The sequence below is a fragment of the Pelodiscus sinensis genome, chromosome 24 (genome assembly GCF_052426305.1).
Source record: "Pelodiscus sinensis isolate ZL-2025 chromosome 24, ASM5242630v1, whole genome shotgun sequence".
In the NCBI taxonomy this organism is placed as follows: Eukaryota; Metazoa; Chordata; order Testudines; family Trionychidae; genus Pelodiscus; species Pelodiscus sinensis.
Genome location: NC_143075.1, coordinates 1,146,226 through 1,167,566, shown reverse-complemented (window position 1 = coordinate 1,167,566; position 21,341 = coordinate 1,146,226). Strand labels below are relative to the sequence as shown.

The following is a 21,341-nucleotide window of genomic DNA, read 5'->3' as shown; positions in this document are numbered from 1 at the left end:
ATAGTTTTCTCTTTTCTGAATAAGCTGCCAGAAACTGGCAGGCTGGCACAAGAGGGTAGTTAAGAGCTTGCCCGAAGCAGTAGGCTAATCAGAAACCTGCAGCCAGTTAAGGCTTGTGGGGCTGCTTTGAAAGGTTTCCCCTGGGTAAGGGAGGGAGAAGGAAAAGAGGGAGGGACTGGGAGGAGGATGTGCGCTGCTGAAGGACTATGGGTGGGTGCCGAGGACTGACTTGCTCAGGTAGCAGAGGGAAGGTGCTGGGAGGGATTGTTTGGGGGAGTGGCCCAGGGAAGAAGCTGCCAGACTGGAAGTAAAGGGAACCACCTTTGCTGCTGCCTTTGGGTCCCTGGGCCAGAACCCAGAGTATTGGGCAGGCCAGGTTCCTCCAACCTTCCCCAAACAGCTGAAGAGTCTGCCCCTGAGAGGAGAGACCAGGGCTCCCGAGGGGTTTTCACCCCAACGCGGGACTAGCCTGAGCTGAGTATTGTTCAGCAGGCTGTGCCCTGGCCTCTAGAAAAAGGAGAGGCCGTATGGAGGTGGCAGAAAGTCTGTGAGGCAAACACTGTCCGTCAAAAGCACAGGACCTACGGGGCCCGGTGGGAGCTCTGCCACGATATTTATAACGTCGCTTTTAGTGGCTTTGGATTGAAAACGCTTTGGCACCAAACGGAGCTGCTTGTTTGCCAAAGTGTAGGAACCAAAATCCAGGCATCTGCAGCTTGTGCGCTCTCCTCTCAGCTATTGCCACACAAAAATGCCTCCTTTTACACACGGCCACGCTGGCCTGGACAGACTGGCTATCGGTCACACCTTGGCACCTGACCAGTAGCTGGAAGGCAGAAGCCAGCACTACTTCTGCTGTATAGATCATCTGTCCTGGAATACCATGTCCCCTCTTTTCCCACCTGGCACTCACCCTCGCTCTGAGCACTTTGGGTTACAGCCTCCTTTTCTCTAGCACAACACTGCGCGGGACAGGAATCCTCTTCTTCATTAATTGCTGAGAAGCTAGCACTAGGATCCCTGTAGACCGACGCTGTAAGCTGGGAAGTTCTCAATTGTGGTCAAAGACCGATATTTACATTTTAATAAAAAGCTACGAAAGGAACTAAATTACCACCATGTAGGTCCCAAGGTGTTAGAATCACAGATTGTTATGTCCGACTTAGTGTCAGATCCATGGTGTTCTCACTTTACAGTAGGAGCACAGTGCTAGGGTCAATATGGTTTATTTAAATTTCTAGTGAGGCAGTCTGGATTCTTCTGAATTAATCCAGCTTCTGTTCTCCCTCTCACCCAAGGATATAAAGCAGGATTGATTTGCAAATGAAGGGAAATCCCATTCAAGCTCTTTATCTCCTTATATCAAATGAATCAACAGAGTGATTTGGGGACTCTTATTCCTTGCACAGTGCGGCACGCTGTGGGCCAAATCCCATAGTTTGCCCTCCCACTCCCGTGACGCCACAGGAAATACTCAGCAACCACAGGAGCAAGTGGGACGAGTTTGTTCTGCTAACCCTACAGGCGTTCTAGTCCTCATTCCGTTCCAGGGCCTTGGGTTTTCCCCAGACGTGAGATGTGTTAGCGTGCACTGTAAAGCACTTGATCTCTTCCCAACATTCATAAAACCTTCCCTGTATCGCTAAGGAGAGCTGCGTGTTGGCATCAGGCAGAAAGAACTTCACGGTCTCCCCGTGCAGGCTGTTGCATTGTCTCTGCATGTGCTAGTGAGATGGGCTGAGCATTAGGGAAGCTTGAACGTGGAGACAGGGCGGAGAGTGTTGAACGGTATTTTTCAGGCCAAGCAGATCTGATGTTCTCTAGCGCTGCTCACTTGCTCCCCTTATTTCAGACCTGCAATAAGATCCTGCTTGCTGTTTGCATGCGATCTCCACACCATCCTCTTGCAGAACACAGCTCTGCAGAGATCATTTTGAATATCTCTAGAGGTAAATTGTTCTCCTTGGTCTCTGAGGACAGGCCAAGAAGCAATGGGCTTAAACTGCAGCAAGGGAGGTTTAGGTTGGACATGAGGAAAAACTTCCTGCCTGTCAGGGTGGTCAAACACTGGAATCAATTGCCCAGGGAGGCTGTGGAATCTCCATCTCTGGAGATACTTAAGAGCAGGTTGGACAGACACCTGTCTGGGATCGTCTAGCCCAGCGGTTACCAAACAGTCGATCGGGATCTACCAGTAGATCTTGAAACCTCTGACAGGGGATCCCGACTGGTTTGGCCAAGAGGCTACCAAGTGCCAGCACTTCACTTGCCTCTCTCCCCACGGCTGCCCATCTCCTGCCCTCTGCCTTGGAGCTGCCTCCCCCCAGGAGCCTCCTGCTTGCATTACAGGGCAGGGAAGGGAGAGAAGGGGCGTGGATGTCAGGGTGCCCCTTCTTCCACCCTGTATCCTATCTCCAGAGATCGGACAGGGGTGGAGGGGGGGGGGCACAGGGCTTGAGATGGAGGGAGTTTTCTGGCTGCTGTTGGTAGTGGTGCAGGGCCAGAGCAGGGGTGAGCCTGCCTTAGCCCCACTGCACCCCCACCCTGGAGACACCAGAGGTAAGCAGTGTCCAGCTGGAGCCAGAATCCCAAACCCCTGCCCCAGCCATGAATCCTTCCTGCACCCCAAACCCCTGAGTTCCCCTGCACCCCAACTCCCTTACAGAGCCTGTACCTGAACCCCCTCCTGCACCCCAACTCCCAGGCTCAGCTCAGAGCCCCTCGCACACTCCAAATCCCTTAGCCCAAGGCCAGAGCCTATGTTCCAACCCACTGCCCCTGCCTGGTGAAAGGAAGGGAGGATGGGGGAGGGAGGGAGGGAGGAAGGGAGGGAGGGAGGATGGAGTGAGCAGGCGTAGGGCATTAGATGAAGGGCACGAAGGGTTTGAGGTAGATCCTGGATTGCACTTAAATTTAAAAAGTGATCTTGTGCTTAAAAAGGTTGGAGACCTCAGCTCTAGCCGGTGCTTGGTCCTGCCGTGAGGGCAGGGGACTGGAGTCGATGACTCTCGAGGTCCTTCCCTTTCTGCGATTCTACCTGTTGTAGAGAGAACTCGGATTCTGCGGGCACTTTACAGATTAACAAATTTTATCATTTTGCTGCAACAGACAATCACGGTACCTCTCTGAAACCAGCTGTGCAGAGGAACCTCTTCCTTGCCCTGGCATTGTGCTAAAGGGAGCTGGCAGGTTTTTATTCTCCTCTCTCCAAGTTCCTTCTCATTTCATGGGAAATGTTTGCTGGATTCGGAATAGCTGGTGGCTGGAGTGAATAGACCCGCTCTGGGTTTAGTAGCCCCTATGGAATCATAGAATCATAGAACTGGAAGAGACCTCAGAAGGTCATCAAGTCCAGCCCCCTGCTCTAGGCAGGACCAATTCCAACTAAATCAACCCGGCCAGGGCTTTGTCAAGCCGAGACTTAAACACCTCTAGGGATGGAGACTCCACTACTTCCCTAGGTAACCCATTCCAGTGCTTCACCACCCTCCTAGTGAAATAGTTTTTCCTAATATCCAACCTGGACCTCTCCCACCACAACTTGAGACCAATGCTCCTTGTTCTGACATCCATCACTACTGAGAACAGCCTCTTTCCATCCTCTTTGGAACCTCCCTTCAGGAAGTTGAAGGCTGCTATCAAATCCCCCCTCACTCTTCGCTTCTGCAGACTAAACAGACCCAAGTCCCTCAGCCTCTCCTCATAAGTCATATGCTCCAGCCCCCTAATCATTTTGGTTGCCCTCCGCTGGACCCTCTCGAATGCGTCCACATCCTTTCTGTAGTGGGGGGCCCAGAACTGGACACAATACTCCAGATGCGGCCTCACCAAAGCGAAATAAAGGGGAATGATGACATCTCTGGATCTGCTGGAAATGCTCCTCTTAATGCAACCTAATATGCCATTAGCCTTCTTGGCTACAAGGGCACACTGTTGACTCATATCTAGCTTCTCATCCACTGTAACCCCCAGGTCCTTTTCTGCAGAACTACTACTTAACCGGTTGGTCCCCAGCTTGTAACTAAGCTTGGGATTCTTCCGTCCCAAGTGAAGGACTCTACACTTGTCCTTGTTGAACCTCATCAGATTTCTTGTGGCCCAATCCTCCAATTTGTCTAAGTCACTCTGTACCCTATCTCTGCCCTTAAGCGTATCTACCTCTCCCCACAGCTTAGTGTCATCCGCAAACTTGCTGAGGGTGCAATCCATCCCCTCATCCAGATCATTAATAAAGATATTGAACAAAACTGGTCCTAGAACCGAACCTTGGGGCACTCCGCTAGAAACCGACTGCCATCCTGACATCGAGCCATTGATCACTACCCGCTGGGCCCGGCCTTCTAGCCGTTTTTCTATCCATCTTACCGTCCATTTATCCAATCCACAATCCCTTAACTTGCTGGCAAGAATATTATGGGAGACTGTATCAAAAGCCTTGCTAAAGTCAAGGTATATAACATCCACTGACTTCCCTATGTCCACCGAGCCAGTTACCTCATCATAGAAGCTAATCAGATTGGTCAGGCACGACTTGCCCTTCGTGAATCCATGCTGACTATTCCTAATCACTTTCCTCTCATTCAAGTGCCTCAATATGGATTCCTTAAGGATCCCTTCCATGATATTTCCAGGAACCGAGGTAAGACTGACCGGCCTATAGTTCCGGGGATCATCCTTCTTCCCTTTTTTGAAGATGGGCACTACATTTGCCTTTTTCCAGTCATCCGGGATTTCTCCCGATCTCCACAACTTTTCAAAGATAATAGCCAAAGGCTCCACAATGACATTTGCCAACTCCCTCAGTATCCTCGGATGCACTAAGTCCAGACCCATGGATTTATGTACGTTTAGCTTTTCTAAATAGTTCCTAACCTGTTCTTTACACACCACGGGCTGTCCATCTTCATCCCATCTTGCGTCACTTGGCGCAGAAGTCCAGGAGCCGACCTTGTCCGTGAATACAGAGGCAAAGAAAGCATTGAGTACTTCAGCTTTCCCCACATCATCTGTCACTAGGTTACCTCCTTCATCCATTAGGGGTCGCACACCCTCTCTGATCACCTTCTTCTTGTTAACATGCCTGTAGAAACCTTTCTTGTTATCCTTCACATCCTTAGCCAGTCGTAATTCCATTTGCGCTTTCGCCTTCCTGATAACCCCCGGCATTCTCGAGCTATACCTTTAAACTCCTCCCTGGTCATTTGTCCAAGTTTCCACTCTTTGTAAGCTTCCTTTTTGTGCTTAAGTTCACCAAGGATTTCCCCTGTAAGCCAGTCCGGTATCCTACATGTTTGCCTCTCTTGCTACGCGTCGGGATGGTCTCTTTCTGTGCCTTCAATAAGGCTTCTTTAAAATACTGCCAGCTGTCCTGGACTCCTTTCCCCTTCATGTTAACATCCCAGGGGATTCTGCCCATCAGATCTCGGAGGGAGTCAAAATCTGCTTTTTTGAAGTCCAAGGTGTGTATTTTACTACTCTCTTTTCTTCCTTCGGTCAGGATCCTGAAATCTACCATCTCATGATCACTGCTTCCCAGGTTGTCACCCACCTCCACTTCCCCTATTAGTTCCTCCCTGTTTGTGAGCAGGTCAAGCTGCGCACAGCCCCTGGTCGGATCCTTCAGCACCTGTGTCAAGAAGTTATCCCCAACATTCTCCAAAAACTTCCTGGATTGCCTGTGTACTGCCATATTGGTTTCCCAGCAGATGTCAGGGTGATTAAAGTCCCCCACGAGAACCAGGGCCTGCGATCTGGAAGCTTCGCTCAGTTGTCCGAAGAAAGCCTCATCTACCTCATCCACCTGATTCGGTGGCCTGTAGCAGACACCAACCACAACATCACTGCTGTTGTTTGCTCCTTTAAACTTAACCCATAGACTCTCAACAGGTTTTTCTCCCTCTTTATACTGGAGTTCAGAACAATCGTAGTGCTCTCTTACATATAGTACAACTCCTCCTCCTTTTCTCCCCTGCCTGTTCTTCCTGAAAGAGGGTGGTTTGTGCTCCTGGGCTGGCTCAGCTCCATTCAGTAACCAGCAGGTGCTGTCAGAGCTGGGCCGGATGAGACAGGGCCTTATGCAGAGTGGAAATACTGCCTAGGGCCGTGGTGTCCAGCATGCCAGCCACTAGCCACGTGGGCTGTTTGGCCGGTTGAGTGTGGCTTGTTCACTAAGACAGTAGCCACTATAGGGGCTACGGCTTCAGAACTGGTTGGACACCAGGCTCTGGGGCTTAGCGCTCCTGCTGGGTACCAGGACTCTGGGTTCCACTCCTGCCTCTTCCTCTAATTCACTGTCCGACCTCGGAGTGGCGAGGAAAGGCCCGTTGCTGGCGGCCGCTGCCTCAGACCAGTGGATTGCCCCTGTGGAGGGAAGAAACCTGAAAACGAGCCATGTCTGTCTCTCATCTGGGAGCAGTGGTGGGAACTCTTTCCCCTTTGCAATATTACAGCAACAGTAAAACTCGTTTCACGTCCTGACAAGAGCTTCCTGCTGTAAACAGGGCTAACCTTCCTTCTGTATGACGGAGACTATTAACCCTCAGATGGGAGAGTTAATTAGTTAACATGGATACAGCACTTGGAAGAAGTAAAGTGGCACACAATGGCTAATTATCATTGTAGTCAACACATTCTGTCGGGTAAAAATAGCAAAAATGAAAAGTTAGTTTAAAAAAATCCATGACCAGGAGAAATTGGATTGTTTTAGTTTTCCGCTGTGCCCACCATACCCCTTTAATTGTAGAAACATGGGTGCTGTTGAGGCCCCGGCTCAGCTTACAGGAGGATCAGCTCTCTGGCAATTGATCTTCCAGGGTTAGATTTAGAATCCTAGAATCCCAGGACGGGCAGAGACCTCAGGAGGCACCAAGTCTGACCCCCTGCCCAAAGGAGGACCAGCCCCAATTCAATCATCCCAGCCAGGACTTAAAAACCTCTAGGGATGGAGAATCCACCCCTCCCCAGGGAACCCACCCAGTGCTTCAGTCCCCCTCCAGGGAAAGAGTTTTTCCTCATAGCCAACCTAGACCTCCCTGCTGCAACTTGAGAAGTAGTAAAGACCTGCTAAATCAGGGGTATCCAAACTTTTTTCAAAGAGGGCCAGATTTGATGAAGTGAACATGCGTGAGGGCCGACCATTTTGCCTGACATTCTTTGAACCATTAAAATTAAATGCAAATTAACTGTTTTATGCAAAGTTTATTGCAAACGGCATACTTTTCATTTCGTCACATGGATGACAAATCTAAACAGGTGTTAAATCACTCTGCCTTTCATATCTGAAGGCCAGATGAAAAAAAAATCCAGGAAGCTGAAATATATGTCAGGAACATTGTAAAGTACATTACATATTATTGGTAATAAAGGTTGTCTGTCAACTTTTAAGTTCAAAAAATATGAACAGGAACATAACACCAAGTATACATGTTGTGTCCAAATATAATTATAACTGATTTAGACCAACTGACATTAACTGAGATTTTTACAATGTATTCATTTCAATACATATGGATTCGTTGGGGGCCATAAAAGATAGATATTGCCAAATTACCTGGGGGGCCATATTAAACCAGAACATGGGCCGCAATTGGCCCGCGGGCCGGACTTTGGACATGCCTGTGCTAAATCAAAGACCGAGGGCACCCCCATCAGGGCTGGAATTCCTCGCTGTCAGGAGGAAGAAGGGAAGTTGATGGGAACATTTCACCCATTAACCTCCTGCTGTGCAGACAGCACCAAGCTCCACTTAAGGTACCTCAACTCCAACTCTCCCCCGCACCCCCGTCAGTGTAGACCTGGCCTGAGAAAGTTACGTGACCAATCCAGGGAAAACAGCTGGTGAAAGCTGCAAATAGGTTGTAGGTGGTTGCAATTTAACATTTAAGGCAAATTGTCAGAAGAATGTTCTCCAGGAGGAGGGGTTGTAATATCGTTCTCTCTCCAGCCACTAAAAGACAAGGAAACCAGGGAAGTTTCTTGATAAATACATTTTGGATAGGCGTCGTACAGAGGTCTTTGATATTAATTCAGCTTTGGTTGGTGAGTCGGTTTGTACCTGGACTGGGTTTAGCTCAAAACTGACAGCAGTGTCCAAAGTTCTAGCATTGGAAATCGGATTTTCTTGCAGCCAAAATCCTCTTCGCCACAGTGATTCCTGTTCTTTTCAGATAATCATACAAGTAGGGTTCCAATCAACTTCACTAACAAAATGTCATTTGGGCATTTTATGTGTAAAATAATGCATTGTGAATGGTTTATAAGCCAAACTCGCTGAATTGTACCTGTGGGATGCCTTCAAAATATTGAATCAAAAGATGGAAAAATATGGACCAAACCCGCTTCTTTGTTGCATGCCTGGAGTCACAGTCATACAGTGCAGTGTTATTTGCTCTGACCTTATCTAGATGATTGAGCTTTGAGTAATATAGTGGCTTATCATGTAAGCGGTTATTAGGGGAAGCTAGGTAGCTTGGTAAGTTGTTTTGAAGGCAGTTGCCCCAACTTTGTAATGCTGATTTAGAAAATCAAGGCTTTTGGTTTCCACAACATAGCTGGTAACATGTGTACATCTCTGAAGGGTTCCTGACTGGAATTATTTTAACAATTGCTTGTTCTCTATATTTTGGCTGAATTTGGTTCTTCTGAGGAAGAGGCACAAATAACTTTTCTGTGAGTCAGTCAGCACAGGCAGATGCAGCACAAGCTTTTTACAGAGCAGTTGGCATCAGCTGTTTGCCTTCATGTCATCCTCATTTTATGGAGAGGGAAACTGAGTCATGGGGGGAGGGGGGGAGCCACTTGCCAGCAGGCCAGTAGCAGAACCAGAAAGAGAACCTGTGCATGCTGAATCCTGGTCCAGTGCACTATCCACTATGCCACACTGCCTTCCTAGTTGCCTTCCATCTTATGTTTGTTGTTTCTACTTGAAATCATCTAAAAAATCTGCACCATAGGTTTGCAAAGTGTAAGTCAGGGAAAATCTAGTTTATTAATGCTTTAAACCTGTGCAAATGTTTATGAAGTAGTATTCTCAAGTGTAGGTGTAATTTGGCCTGGTCTTCTGTTTTACCAGCAAGGTCCATACAGGGTATTAATTTTAGTAATTACCAACCTAACCCAGCATATCATGTGCCATAGATACCAGGTCAGTCCCTGGAGCAGGGTTACCTTTCTTCTACCCTTCGGTTACTGTCTCAGCAGTGATTTCCTTCGGTAATACTCTGTCTCCTTTTTCTCCCAGTGCCTATACGGCTGTTACGTCCATTCGTCCATCATCCCCACTTTCCACCGAAGGTGCTACTGGCTTCTTCAGGTAAGGTGAACCGTGATTTCTCTCTTCCCGTGTTTTCTTCTATAGCGATCTGTCCAGCTGCGGCTTTCATTGCCTCTGGGATGCAACCTGTAACTTTCTCTGGATTTGTCTGAAAGTGATGGGAATATCACCAAATGCAGAGTAGCTAGTGAGAGCTGGGAGTTGATTTTTTTCTGTCTAATGGTTCAGCAACACAAAGGTAATAACAGTTTAAACATCCCCTAGAAAGAGAAACCGCTAAATGAGAGTGAGATTTCTTTGTCTCCTGCAATGAGATGATGTTTGGACGTGAAGCTAGTCACAGTCAGTAAGAAGCAAGGAATTCTGACTGCTGCATGAATATGGCATGGCACAGGAGAGAAAGAAACCCTATGCTGACGATTGGGGTTTTGTTTGAAAATCTTTCAGTGCAGTGTATGTGGCACACTATAGTCAAGGAAAGTGGTTTCCACCTTGGTTCTAGAACACCTCTACTTTTTCAAATACTTCTTCTTGGTTGTGTCTGCGCAGTGAAGCCCCTTGGAAATTCAGACTGAATTCTCATCACATTCCTGCAATGTGCAGATACTAGTTTGCTGCAGAGGGGTTTTTATAACCATTGGTCTATGCATGCTAGTTATTTATGGTGGGCATGCACGTGAGTGCTGGATTGTATGTGATAGCCACAAATGGCTGGCCTTTTTATCCTGTTTCATCGTTACTGGGTTGTTCAGAAGTGCTCGCTGGCAATGTTTTGTTCTGTGTTTTAGAGAGACGAGCATTATGATATTTATATTTTTAAACTCAGCCCGTCCAAAAAATTGAAGGGATACTGTAATCTTATATGTAATCGGGTTGTTTTAAAAGGCATTAAAGCTGTTTCAGGTACTATACATGTCAGTCCAGGTGGCTTTATAATCACATCTTCGTACGTTGTAAAAAATGTCCTTGGTCCACACAAACAAAAGAGGAAGAGGATTCTGCAGAGGAAATAATGAAAGAAACAAAGTACAAAACACTGTCAATGCCTCTAGAAAACACTTTGAAACGCCTCGGTTTATTTTTTCTGGGCAATCTTAGGAATCACTTGTGAAAGAAAGTGAAATAAGCACAAATTGTAAGTGATGTTTATGTTGATAGTGTTCCGCTAATCTTGCACCTCTCGCCAGCTGTGTGCACAAGGCTCTGCACACTGATCCTCCTCTGATTAATGAGTGAATCATAATAGGAATGTGTCTTTAAGGGAAAACATTTCTACCCTCATGTGACATGCATGATGGTGGCAAATCTAAAGACAGAGGAGCAAGAAAAGGGGGTCTCCCGTGTCGTGTTTGTAGCGAGTCCGAATGCAGCCAGGCAGAGGCATGGTGCGGCGCCAGTGCCTGGCATTGCGCTACTCGTCACTGCACACACCATGGTGCTTCGCAAGTGACTAGCGCCGTAGCAGAATTATTTTATTGTTGCTACGACGGACAAACGGGCCTTTTGCAGCTCATTTGACCAGTGTGCGGAAGAGGGTCCCCAGCAGCCCTTCGGGTTGCCAGGTGTCCAGTATTGAAGCAGACAGTCTGGTATTTTCACCTCCTGGACGGTAAAAAAATTCAGAAAATAACAGACCCCGAAAATGTCCTGAAATGTCCAATACTTTCTGATTGGAGGCAAAGATCCCAGGCTGTCTGGCTCGTTATGGAGGCAGCCTCACCACGCGGCTTTTAAAGGGTCCTTTTTTTCCTGGCTTGGTTTTTGTTGTTGTTGTTTGGTATTTCTCTGAAGCCATCTGGCAACCCTCGCAGCCCTATCGCAGATTCCCCTCCCGACGCCCACTCGCTCCGCACGCCATCTCTGTGCTTTCGTCACGGCTTCCTTCAGACCTTGCAACTTGGTTTGCTCCCTTTAGATTTGCTTAATGCAGGTTGGGCTTCCCTGGTCTCGCACCCTTGGGACCTGAGTGATCCTGAACCTGGAGAGGTCAAGGCTCCTCTCTGGGCTGTGCCCCCTGCCACAACGCCCAGGGTTAGCCTTGGCCTGGAACCCTCCACTGCCGCTGGCCCCGCTGCCTCCAGGGTCCCTGGGGTGCCTGGGTGCTGCCAGCCCTGCTCCCTCCGGGGTTCCCGGCCAGGACTGGGGATTCCCCAAGGCCTCCGCTGGCCCCACTCCTGCCTGCGATTGCCCTGGGTGTCATTGGCCCCGTTGCCATGGGGATTCCCCTGGGGTCCGTTGACCCTGCTCCCTCTGGGGTTCCCGGCTGGGGCTCCCCAGGGCTGGACTCCCCACCCACAGCAGGGCCAGCCCCTTCCGGCCTAGCCAGGGCTCCCCAACACCCGCAGGGCTCCCGGCTGGCTCATGCTCCTCGCCGCCGGGCCTCTCTGTCCAGCAACGTCTGTAGCCCTTCCGGACACGCATGTTATGGGGCCAGAGAGCCCTGGATTTGGGAGGCTCAACCTGCATCAGAAAGTCCAGAGAGGCTGGTAACAGCGTGTGGGTACTGCAGCCGGGGCCAGGATTCCACCTGCTTCAGCCTGCGACCCGCCATGCGACAGGGACGGGCTGTCGAACACGAGTGGGGCTTGCGTGGCCGTGGCTCAAGGACTGGCAGTGCCTGTAACTCGCAAGGGCTTTGCCTCCGGGGAGGCAGGGGAAGGAAGTGCAGAAGGAGCAGGTGTTACTGGGAGGGGGGTAAGCGACTTGTCAGCTACCCGATATGCAAATGCTTATCAGCTAGTCGAGTAGGAACTCGACTAGTTGCTCCCCCCCCGCCTCTATCAGAGAAAGGCAGCAAGGGGGGGGGGCATGAGCTGGTGCTCGGGGAGCCCAGTTCCCCCCAGCACTGTCTCCGCAGGGGCAGGGAAGGCAGGGGGCAGTGGGGAAATGGCGCGAGCTGGGATTGAAATAGTCCCACTCATGCCGGTCTGACTGTGGCTCCTTCCCTCTGAAATGTACGAGAGCTGCCCGTGGGCCTTGTTCATTTCAAAGGGACAGGCGCAGTGGGATTGCAAACACCGCCCCCCCCCCGTCAACTAATCGAGTAGTCGCTGGGAATTGCATCGACTGATTAATTGAAACTCCACATCCCTAGTTACTGGTGATTAGCTAAAAGGTCAGGGCGTGTGCTTTGGGATCTACAGACCTTTGGTCACGTCCTTTCAGGGACAGACACCTCACACTGGGACCCTTGAATATGCAGCCGGTGTATGCAGGAGCCTACTGCTGGCACTTGGAAGAGGAGAAGCCTTTTGTAGGTACGGCTGATGGAGCCATTAAAAGGTGCACTGGTACGGCTGATGGAGCCATTAAAAGGTGCACTGGCCTGAGCAAATCACAGACTAAACTTAGTAAGAGTCCAGTGTGCCTTGGGCAGCAGACAGCTGTTTGTTTTATTATTTAACTTCCGTCTCTGCTGGTGTCTGCAAGATGGATTATGTGACACACGCATCCGACTGAAATTCTCAGTTCAGCCTGAATGCAAAGCACAACACCAGTATTTGCGTTCACGTCCACTGATGTGCTTCATTCTGCAGTACTCTTCCCTTTTTGGGTTACTTAGGCTGGGGCTATACTTACCCTGGGATCGATACTCTTGAGATCGATCTTCTAGGGTTCGATTTAGCAGGTCTAGGAAGGACCCACTAAATCGACCGCTGATGGTGTCACCCTTGACTCCGATACTTATGGGGTCATGAGGAGTAAGGGAAGTCGACAGAGGAGTTTCTCCCATCAAGTGGGAACACTGAAGAAATTTGACTTAAGGAATGTTGACTCCGGCTATGGTATTCACGGAGCGGGAGTTGCGCATCTTAGCTTGACGTTCTTGCATAGTGTAGACCTGGACTGAGGTGCTCCCTCCCAAGGCAAAGAAGGAGCTGAGTGGCCAGCAAAGCAGCCACATCTGTGTCTGGTGTCTCTCAGGGCTGGTTTGGGATCTGGCGGCATGGTTTGCAAGCTTGGGTTTTCTCCTCAGCCCATAATCTTATTCATCTCCTCTTTATCTGCTCCTTTGTCACGGTTCTGTTTGCCATTCACTGTCTCTTCCCTCTCCCCGGCTCCCAGAAACACAGGGAAATCCGCTAAAAGAAATTGCTGTGAAGAGTGAGCTAGATAAATGTACAAACTAAATCTGTAGCTTTCCTGTAGCCAGCGCAAGAGAGACCATGTACTGTGAACGCGTCTGTGTGGAGGCTTCTGCCGAGGCCCCTTGAGCAAGCGAAGAGCCTGCGGAGTTTACACTGTGCTCGGCTGTTGCTAGTTCTGTGCGTACCTTGGCATCAGACTATTCCTGGAATAATGAGCCTTCTCGGTGCAGCCACTGACTCTTCCCCGTGAGTGCTCACCCTTCCCCACTTCCAGATCAAATTGCCCGCGCCCCAGTGCCTCAAGTCCACGGCTCTTCTCTGTCCCATTGCTCCCTGTCTGCATCAGCCCCGGAACCCAGCTCCAGAATTCAAGGGAGTGGGAGCTGTCCCTAGGGGTATGTGGGGTCAGGCAACTGTCTCCAGTGCCCCACGCAGAGGCCTTCTGCACCCCTATTCTATCCCCGCCCCTTCCCCACGGTGCCCCTTCTCCCAAGCCCCACCCTGGCTTGCCTCCTTCCCCCAAACAGCGTGAGCTGGGGAATAACGTGAGTCCTGGCACAGGGCATTGGCAGAGGTTGGCCCCTCTTGCCCTCACCTCGGCCGTCGGAGCCAGAGTGGCCAGGCAGCCTGCCCCACCACCCACTCCCAGCCCGCGACGCTCCAGTTCCCATGGCGGCGGGAAGCCGAGCGCCCAGGGCCAGTGTACTCTGCTTCCTGGGTGCACATAGCACGGCAGGTTGGGAGGGGATGGAGGGACAAGGTGGATTGGAGCAGGCTGCAGGGTCACTCCAGATCCCATCCCTGCGGTGAGTGGGGGGGATGCCTTGCTGCCACCCTGCACTGGGCCCCTCCCCCCAGGCAATCCCCCAGGCCACCCTGGGGTCCATCTGGAGGAGACTGAGGCAGATGCCATGGGGCTCTGCTCAGCGGAGTTTCGTGAGTGTTTCACAGCATCCGAAATCTCTTGGAGAGGAGTCCTTGTCTTCCAGGAGACATGCACAGATTGGGACCCTAAATGTACCCTGGATCCTGAGCATCCCAGGCACTGACCCCGAATCCCAAGCACAAAAGTTTCACTCGGCCCTGATCTAGCAGCTTAAACAATTCTTGTTCCCTCTCAGCGTTCGCCTCTCTCGTGCATCACAGCACTTCCCCATGGCGGCCACCACATCAGAGGCTCATACCACTGCACGTCCACCCAGGCGATCTAGGCCATCCAGTGCCAGCCATGCCCCTCGGCCGGGGGTATCGGCCCAACCGGGCAGTCTCTGTGCCCAAGGATTAACGGACACAAGTCAGACATCAGGGGTGGTAACCCGCAGACCGGCTGGGTACCTTGAACTTGCCTGGGCACTAGTGACCAGCGGAGCTCCGGGTGACTCTTATTACAAAGCAAGTGCAAAAGCCAACTGGCGAGAGAAGCTGCAGAACTTGGTTTCCTTTACGGAATCGAGGTCTGAACAGAGACCTGACCTGTCTGGGCCGCTGCATGCCCCACCCTGCTGACACACGGCGCCAAGCACCAGGCACTTGCAGCCTCATTTCCCACCAACACTCGAATTGGCAAGGTTCTTCCCCCATTTTTCCTTCTCTTTCCCTCCCACCCCCCTTTCTCTGCCGTTGATTTGTACCCGGGACCCCTTAATGCCAGTCCTTGCTCAAAATCCCATCGACGTGTTTGTTAGTCTCCAAGGTGCTGCGGGGCCATTTGCTGTTTACGTTTTTTCAGTTACAGGCTGACACGGCTGCCCGCAGAGGGGTTGTGCATGTGTGTCCCCCTTACTCGCAGTGTGGCCAACCTGTACTTGTCCTGGGTTAGCTCCCGACCTCACAGGTCAGTCCAGCTTCCTCACCAGTCTTCCTGGCTTTTTCTGTAGCCCCCGTCCTTTGTCTGCATATTTCTAGTGCTGCGTTCCCCAGTGCTGCAGACAGTATATCCCAAGTGCAGTGTTGAGACTCTCACCTCTGCCGTCATCCCTGGGAAGCCCCTGTGCATACAACCCAGAATCTCTTTCTTTACTTTGCTACCCTGCCATTAGCAAATTTATATCCAATTAGCTGTATCCTAATCCTGCAGGTCTCGTTCGGCTTCACTGGTTCCTGTGTTTCTCTCTCCATTTAATAGGGGGTGTGAGCTGATGTTTAGACAGTCCGTCTTCAATCTGATAATTGATTGGAATTGGAACAAGTGAACTGGAAGTACATTTCTTATGATCCTATTTATAAAATGTGATGCGGAACATTGTGCTGTGAGTGCTGTGTGCCTTCTTCAGAAACAAGGGCACGCTGCGCCTTCGCGGCGTAAAGAATAGGAGCTTGTGATTCATTACAGCATCCTCCAGATGTAAATGGGCCCCCTTCAATCATGCTCTCAAGGTTGTGCAGCTCGGTGGAAGAAAGGCGTTTGCCAGGAATGGATGACCCCATTGCTAATACCGACATGGTGCTTCTAGTCAGCTCCAGCATGGCAGCAGGGGCAGGCAGATCAGAAGGGGAGAGATGCTCTGATACCAAGAGAAACTTTGAGTTGAGCCCTTGGTTTCTCTGTTTCCAAGTGATGACAGAGAGCCCCTTTGGGCCTTGGAATGGGAATGACTCCCTAGCACTCCTCCGTCACAGTCATCAGCTCAGATTTTAACCAACAGGCAAATATGTTTGCACGTTTGAAGGCTGAAAGCCGGGTATCGAAATGCGGAATAGGTGGCCAGATTCTCAGTGAGGCCAAGCACCTGGCTCGTGCTGAAGTCAGAGGAGCTGTAAGTCAGCAGCCCTGCAGCGTAAGGTGTTCAAATCAGACCCCGACGAGAGATGTCCATGCGTGGAATTGGTCGTAAAGTTTGGACGTGTTGGCCTCCTCCTCGGTTATTCCATTTCCGTGCTGCAGTTCATCTTCCCTTCTGTGCAGGGGCTCTCGCTGCAAACGGGATCCTTGTCGCTAGAGCACTTGGTTTCAATGTGAAATCAGATCAACAGCCAACGGGACTCTTCCTTGTCCTGCAGGTTTGAACATGGTAACGTATCGATCCGTGTGCCCGTGGCTGTGAAGGTCCTGCCAAACGTCCCAACCGCAATCCAAGTGTGGGGAAAGTTCTCTCTCCAGCTGTGCGTCTTCGTCAGAAGGCCCTGGTGCTATTTCCCACAAAGCTGTTGCCTGCACACCAATAGTAAATCTCACAGTGAAAGAAAACGTACTTAAACTAAGTATCTGTTCACCCTCCATACCCTTTGAAATAACCTGACAGATGAGAACGGCTCGACGGCTTCGCAGCAATGGGTGCAAAGCTTTTCATTGCTAGTTCCCAGGATTCCAGATGGTTCAGCATGGTAACAAGAGTAGGCAAAGAAAGACAAGAACTGCCATGCTGGTCAGACTGAGGGGGTGTCTAGCCAAGTGGCCCGTCCGTGGCAGTGGCTGGGGGATAGGAGGAACTATCGGGAGCGGGGCAGTTGGAGTGAATCACTCTATCTTTCCCTCCAGGCTTGTGACAGTCACAGGTTTAGGGTGGCCCCACGCATAGATTGCTTACAGCCATTTGATAGACCAATCCTCCATGAATGCATCTAGGTTTTTCTTTAAATCAGTTACACTTTTTGCCTTCACAACATCTCATGGCAATGAGTTCCACAGGTTCATTGTCTGTTCTGTGAAAAAGCACTTCCTCTCTGTCCTACGGCCTCTGTTGTCTCTTCTAAATGAAACAGCCCCATGTTATTTTTAGTCTCTCCTCCTATGGAAGCCCTTCCATACCTTGATCATCTTTGTTGTTCTTCTCTGAACTTTTTCCAGTTCCACTATCTGCTTATCGGAATCAGCCGCAGTGTGCAAGTGTGGCTGCCCTAGCAACGGATGCAGTAGCATTATGATACTTTCTCTCTCATTTTCTGTCCTCTTCCTAATGGGTCCCGCATTCTGTCCTGGGAGCCATGGACCGCCAACACAGGATAAAGGACATCCTGAAGGAAGGAAGGTGGGGTGACTTCTGGCATGGCTTAAGGGTCAGGCCATTCGCCTGGGAAGCACAGGACTTAGGGTTCTAGCTCTGCCTCTGCCCACTCTTAGGGGTGATGTTTGCGGATAACTGTCCATGGTGACTGCAATATCTCTGTTGTGGAGTATGGAGGACTTGCTTCCTGAAGGTGAAACTTCCCAAGAGAAACAAATTCTAGGTTAAGACTGAAGTAGAAAATCCAGGCCCGTTAGCTTGACATCTCTAATGCTCGAAATGATGGAAGCTGTTTTGAGGGACAGGTAAGTGGGTACGTGTACTGTACCCGTCTACTACAGGGCAATCAGACTGTCCGACCCTCCCTTCGGAAGGGTCCCTGACATCTCTGATCAAAGCACTGCATGAGCTGGGACAGCGGTTATTTGTGTTCCCAGGCAGGTTTGGGCGAAGTTCTGTACAGGGCGCGTGCTCCAGCTGCGAGTTGTTCTCAGACCAGATGTTGGCTCCAGCCTCAGAACTTGAAAGCAGAGACGGCTGCTGAAGGAGGGAGAAACGTTGGTTAACAAACTGTTTGAGTGAAAAGCCCAGTGGGGTTTCGTGGGCCGGAAGTTAGCCTGGCGACTTCTCACCTCTGCAGTTCTGAGTCCAAGTTCTCCCAGATTCTGGGTTCGTGCCCACAAACACATTCAGTTGGAAGAGGGGTCTAATGTGCACAACGAAAACCAGCCCAGCACACTGCCGTGTCTGGAGAGCAGTCGCCACGCACGGCCCACTGGGGAGTCCTCTGGCTGGCCACAGGACAGTGTGTTTGTTGACGGCCTGCAGGCACGACCCCCCACAGCTCATGGGGGATGGCAACTCAACAAACTGTCTCGTAGGATTACCCGGGTGGGCTGCAGGTCGCTCCCCCTTCTCTGAGATCACCCCCTAATCCACTAGGGACTGGGAATGGGGGAACCACTTCCACCCCACACGGACTTGCTTTCCCAACATGCAGGCCTGGGCCCGTTCCGGTTCTTTGGCACCTGCTGGATTTGCCGGGGCTGGGATGTTCCCATCACCGCTTGTGTTGCCATTCGCCAGGCCAGCGGACCAGGCTAGCGATCGATATGGGGATGAGCATCAGCGGGGCACAGGCCTTCTTCCGCCTCCCGAGAAGCCCTCTGTGTGCAAGGAGCGCTGGGGCTGCTGAGCGGGCAGACTCCGAGCAGGGGCGGACTATTTCCCTGGTCCCAGCTGACAGCTCACCCCATTCACAATTACTCTCATTAAAAAGAGCGGATTCGGCAGAGCCCTTCCCTGGCGCTGCTCAGGAGAACCCTTTCACAGAAATAACTTGCTTTCGTTATTTAATACAAATTGCTGCTTCCTGTTTCTAAGCAGGCTGGGGGTTCACACTGCTGCCCCCAAAGGAAAATCGACTGAAAGGCATTTGTGGCAATACCATATAAGGCTACAAGATTAATTTGTGTGCGCGGCGTACGGAGGAGAGGGATGGATCCTAGACGCGCTTTTCTTTGTCTGCGAGGTGGGTGCTCAATCCCCACCAACACGTTCTCATTCTGCAAAGGATGCTAGCTGCTGAGAGCCGTGCGGGCTGACGGGGCTGGGGCTCCCATGCTGCAATTCCCCTTGCCAAAAGGGGCTCTCGGGGGTATTTTAGGACCTGCTCTCGTCTGACACTTTACAGTGCAATGCTGAGTAGGTGAGTGGCCCTCTAGTCCTCTGAACCACGGGGTGCTGAACATAGATCCTGCTAAGGTGCACGGCTGCGCCCCAAAAATTCTTCCCCGCCCACCTCCTCTGGAGAGCCACGCAGCAGGCGGCTGCTCTGGCAGGCAGGGCCAGCTGAGACCGGGTGGTGGGCCGCCAGGACCTGCCGCAGCTGCTTGGCGGGGGGAGGCCTCCTCCAGTGGCCAGGGTTGTCATGTGGCAGGGGCCTGGGGCCAGGGAAGGGACCTGTTGCGTGGCAGGAGAGGGGTGGGTTCTGCTCCAGTGGCCGGGAATGCGCTGGGTGCTACAGTGGCGCACACCCAGAGCCGTGCACATGACTGCACAAGCCAAAACTCTCACCGCTCGTGGCTGGAAACTTTCGAGGGACACGGGTGCTGAGAGTAGGAGGGGAACGAGCTGCAGTTCAGTGTCCAAACCATCTGGCTGTCCGGGGAGGGCGCCACGGTCTTAACCACTGGTGAGAAATGTCTTTGCACATTGCGTACGCACTAGAAAGGGAATTGCACTTTCCCAGCGAGGGACAGACGGCGCTGCAGCCCCGTGGCAGTAGCTGCCCCTCCCCACGCTCTGATTGCAGGGCAGGCAGGCTCCTTGGGAACAACGGTGCGTTCTGCAAGACACGTTCCCTTCTGCAATGCAGCTTTCCCCTCCCGGGAGCATGGGCCACGTTCCCAGCGCCCGCTGGCACTCCCAACCGCCACACGCAGCAGCACCACGTTTTGAGCACGTAAGGAGACGTGATCCGTTGTTTTCGCGTCACAAGACAAGCACTGGGGTTAGTGAGAGGAGGGGTGTGTAGCTGCCACCCAGCTCCAGCGAAGCTGGGTATTTTCATATTCTGGGCAGAGGGCCTTATGGGGAGCTAATCTGGGATCCGGCGCTTGGCCCGGCTGGGGCTGGGCTTTGTCCTCGCAGGTCGGTGCCGGGGTGCTTGTGCTGAGCACGTGGTTGTGCAATGAGTTGGGGGGTCGCAGTCCAGCGCCTCTTGTCACTGGGAGGCAAACCCGCAGCCGATGCTGCCGGTGGGGCGCTCTGCTCGCGCTCTGGCTCTCTGCTCTCGACCCTGTGCCCCTCCCTCCTGTCCCTGGGTTTACATTTGCTCTTCCCCAAACGCGGCTGAGAACTGGGTCTGGTGACTCCGCCCCTTGGGCCGTGGGAGGGGCTTGTCGAAGCAGGCAGGCTGCAGGGCCGGCATGATTCGTTGCGGGCCCTAGTTCGGGTACATGGAGCAGGAGCGGGAAGGGCACGTACTATAATAGGGCACAAAACGGCCTTAGACTGCAGCGCGCATTCCAGGTTCGGTTACGGCGCCTGCGTGGCAATGGACGTGCATGCCGGGCCCGTCTGTGTCTGTCGTACGGAACATGCAGCTTCCACACAGCAAGTGCCGGTGCCCAGGTAGTTCAATCTACTCTGAACTCTTAATCGTTAGCGTTTCGCTAGGGAGTAAAGGAAACGGTCCGACTCTGCAGGCCTGGAGCGAGCCAATGGAGGCAGGCCCACGTGTGGGGGACGCGCCTGCACTCGCCTCCGGAGCCGTGTAGGCGGCCCTGCCGGGGAGCCGCGTCACCTCTCATGCAGGCGGGAGCAGCTCAGCTTGCAGGCGTGTGACAGAGCCTCTCCACAGCACAGCTAGAGCAGCCATCCCGCAGGCTCAGGGAGTTCCCCGGCCCCACCCCAGTCTGACTCCAGCAGGCCCTGAGCCCCCAGCCTGCTCCTGCTCCTGTTGCTACCCCGGCCCAGCCCAAGCCTCATTCCAGCCTGTATCTGACCTCACCAGCCTGGCCTCCGCCTTGGACCCGAGAACTCTGACCACCTGGCTTTTCAGCTTAGAAAAGAGGAGACTGGGGGGATATGATAGAGGTCTGTAAAAGCATGAGTGGTGCGGAGAGGGTGCATAAAGAAAAGTTCTTCATTAGTTCCCATAAAGAAGGACTAGAGGACACCAAATGAAATGAATGGGTAGCAGGCTTCAAACTAATAACAGAAATTTCTTCTTCACAAAGCAAATAGTCAACCTGTGGAACTCCTTGCTGCAGGAGGCTGTGAAGGCTAGAACTAGAACAGAGTTTAAAGAGAAGTTAGATAAATTCATGGAGGTTGGGTCCATGGAGTGGTATTAGCCAGGGGGTAGAAATGGTGTCCCTGGCCTCTGTTTGTGGAAGGCTGGAGATGGATGGCACGAGACAAATGGCTTGGTCATTGTCTTCGGTTCATCCCCTCCAGGGTACCTAGTGTTGGCCGCTGTCGGCAGACAGGCTACTGGGCTAGATGGACCTTTGGTCTGACCCCGTACGGCCG

General features: G+C 51.7%; 1 protein-coding gene across 6 annotated transcripts in view; it reads left to right on the top strand.

The window, feature by feature from the left end:
• Positions 1 to 21,341, top strand: part of CAMTA1 (calmodulin binding transcription activator 1) — a 982,645-nt gene that overhangs the window by 553,526 nt on the left and 407,778 nt on the right. For all 6 annotated transcript variants that reach the window (XM_089773035.1, XM_089773028.1, XM_089773030.1 and 3 more), the window contains exon 5: positions 9,239 to 9,310. In XM_089773035.1, the coding sequence (XP_089629161.1) occupies positions 9,239 to 9,310 (72 nt within the window). The remainder of the gene's footprint in view (positions 1 to 9,238; positions 9,311 to 21,341) is intronic.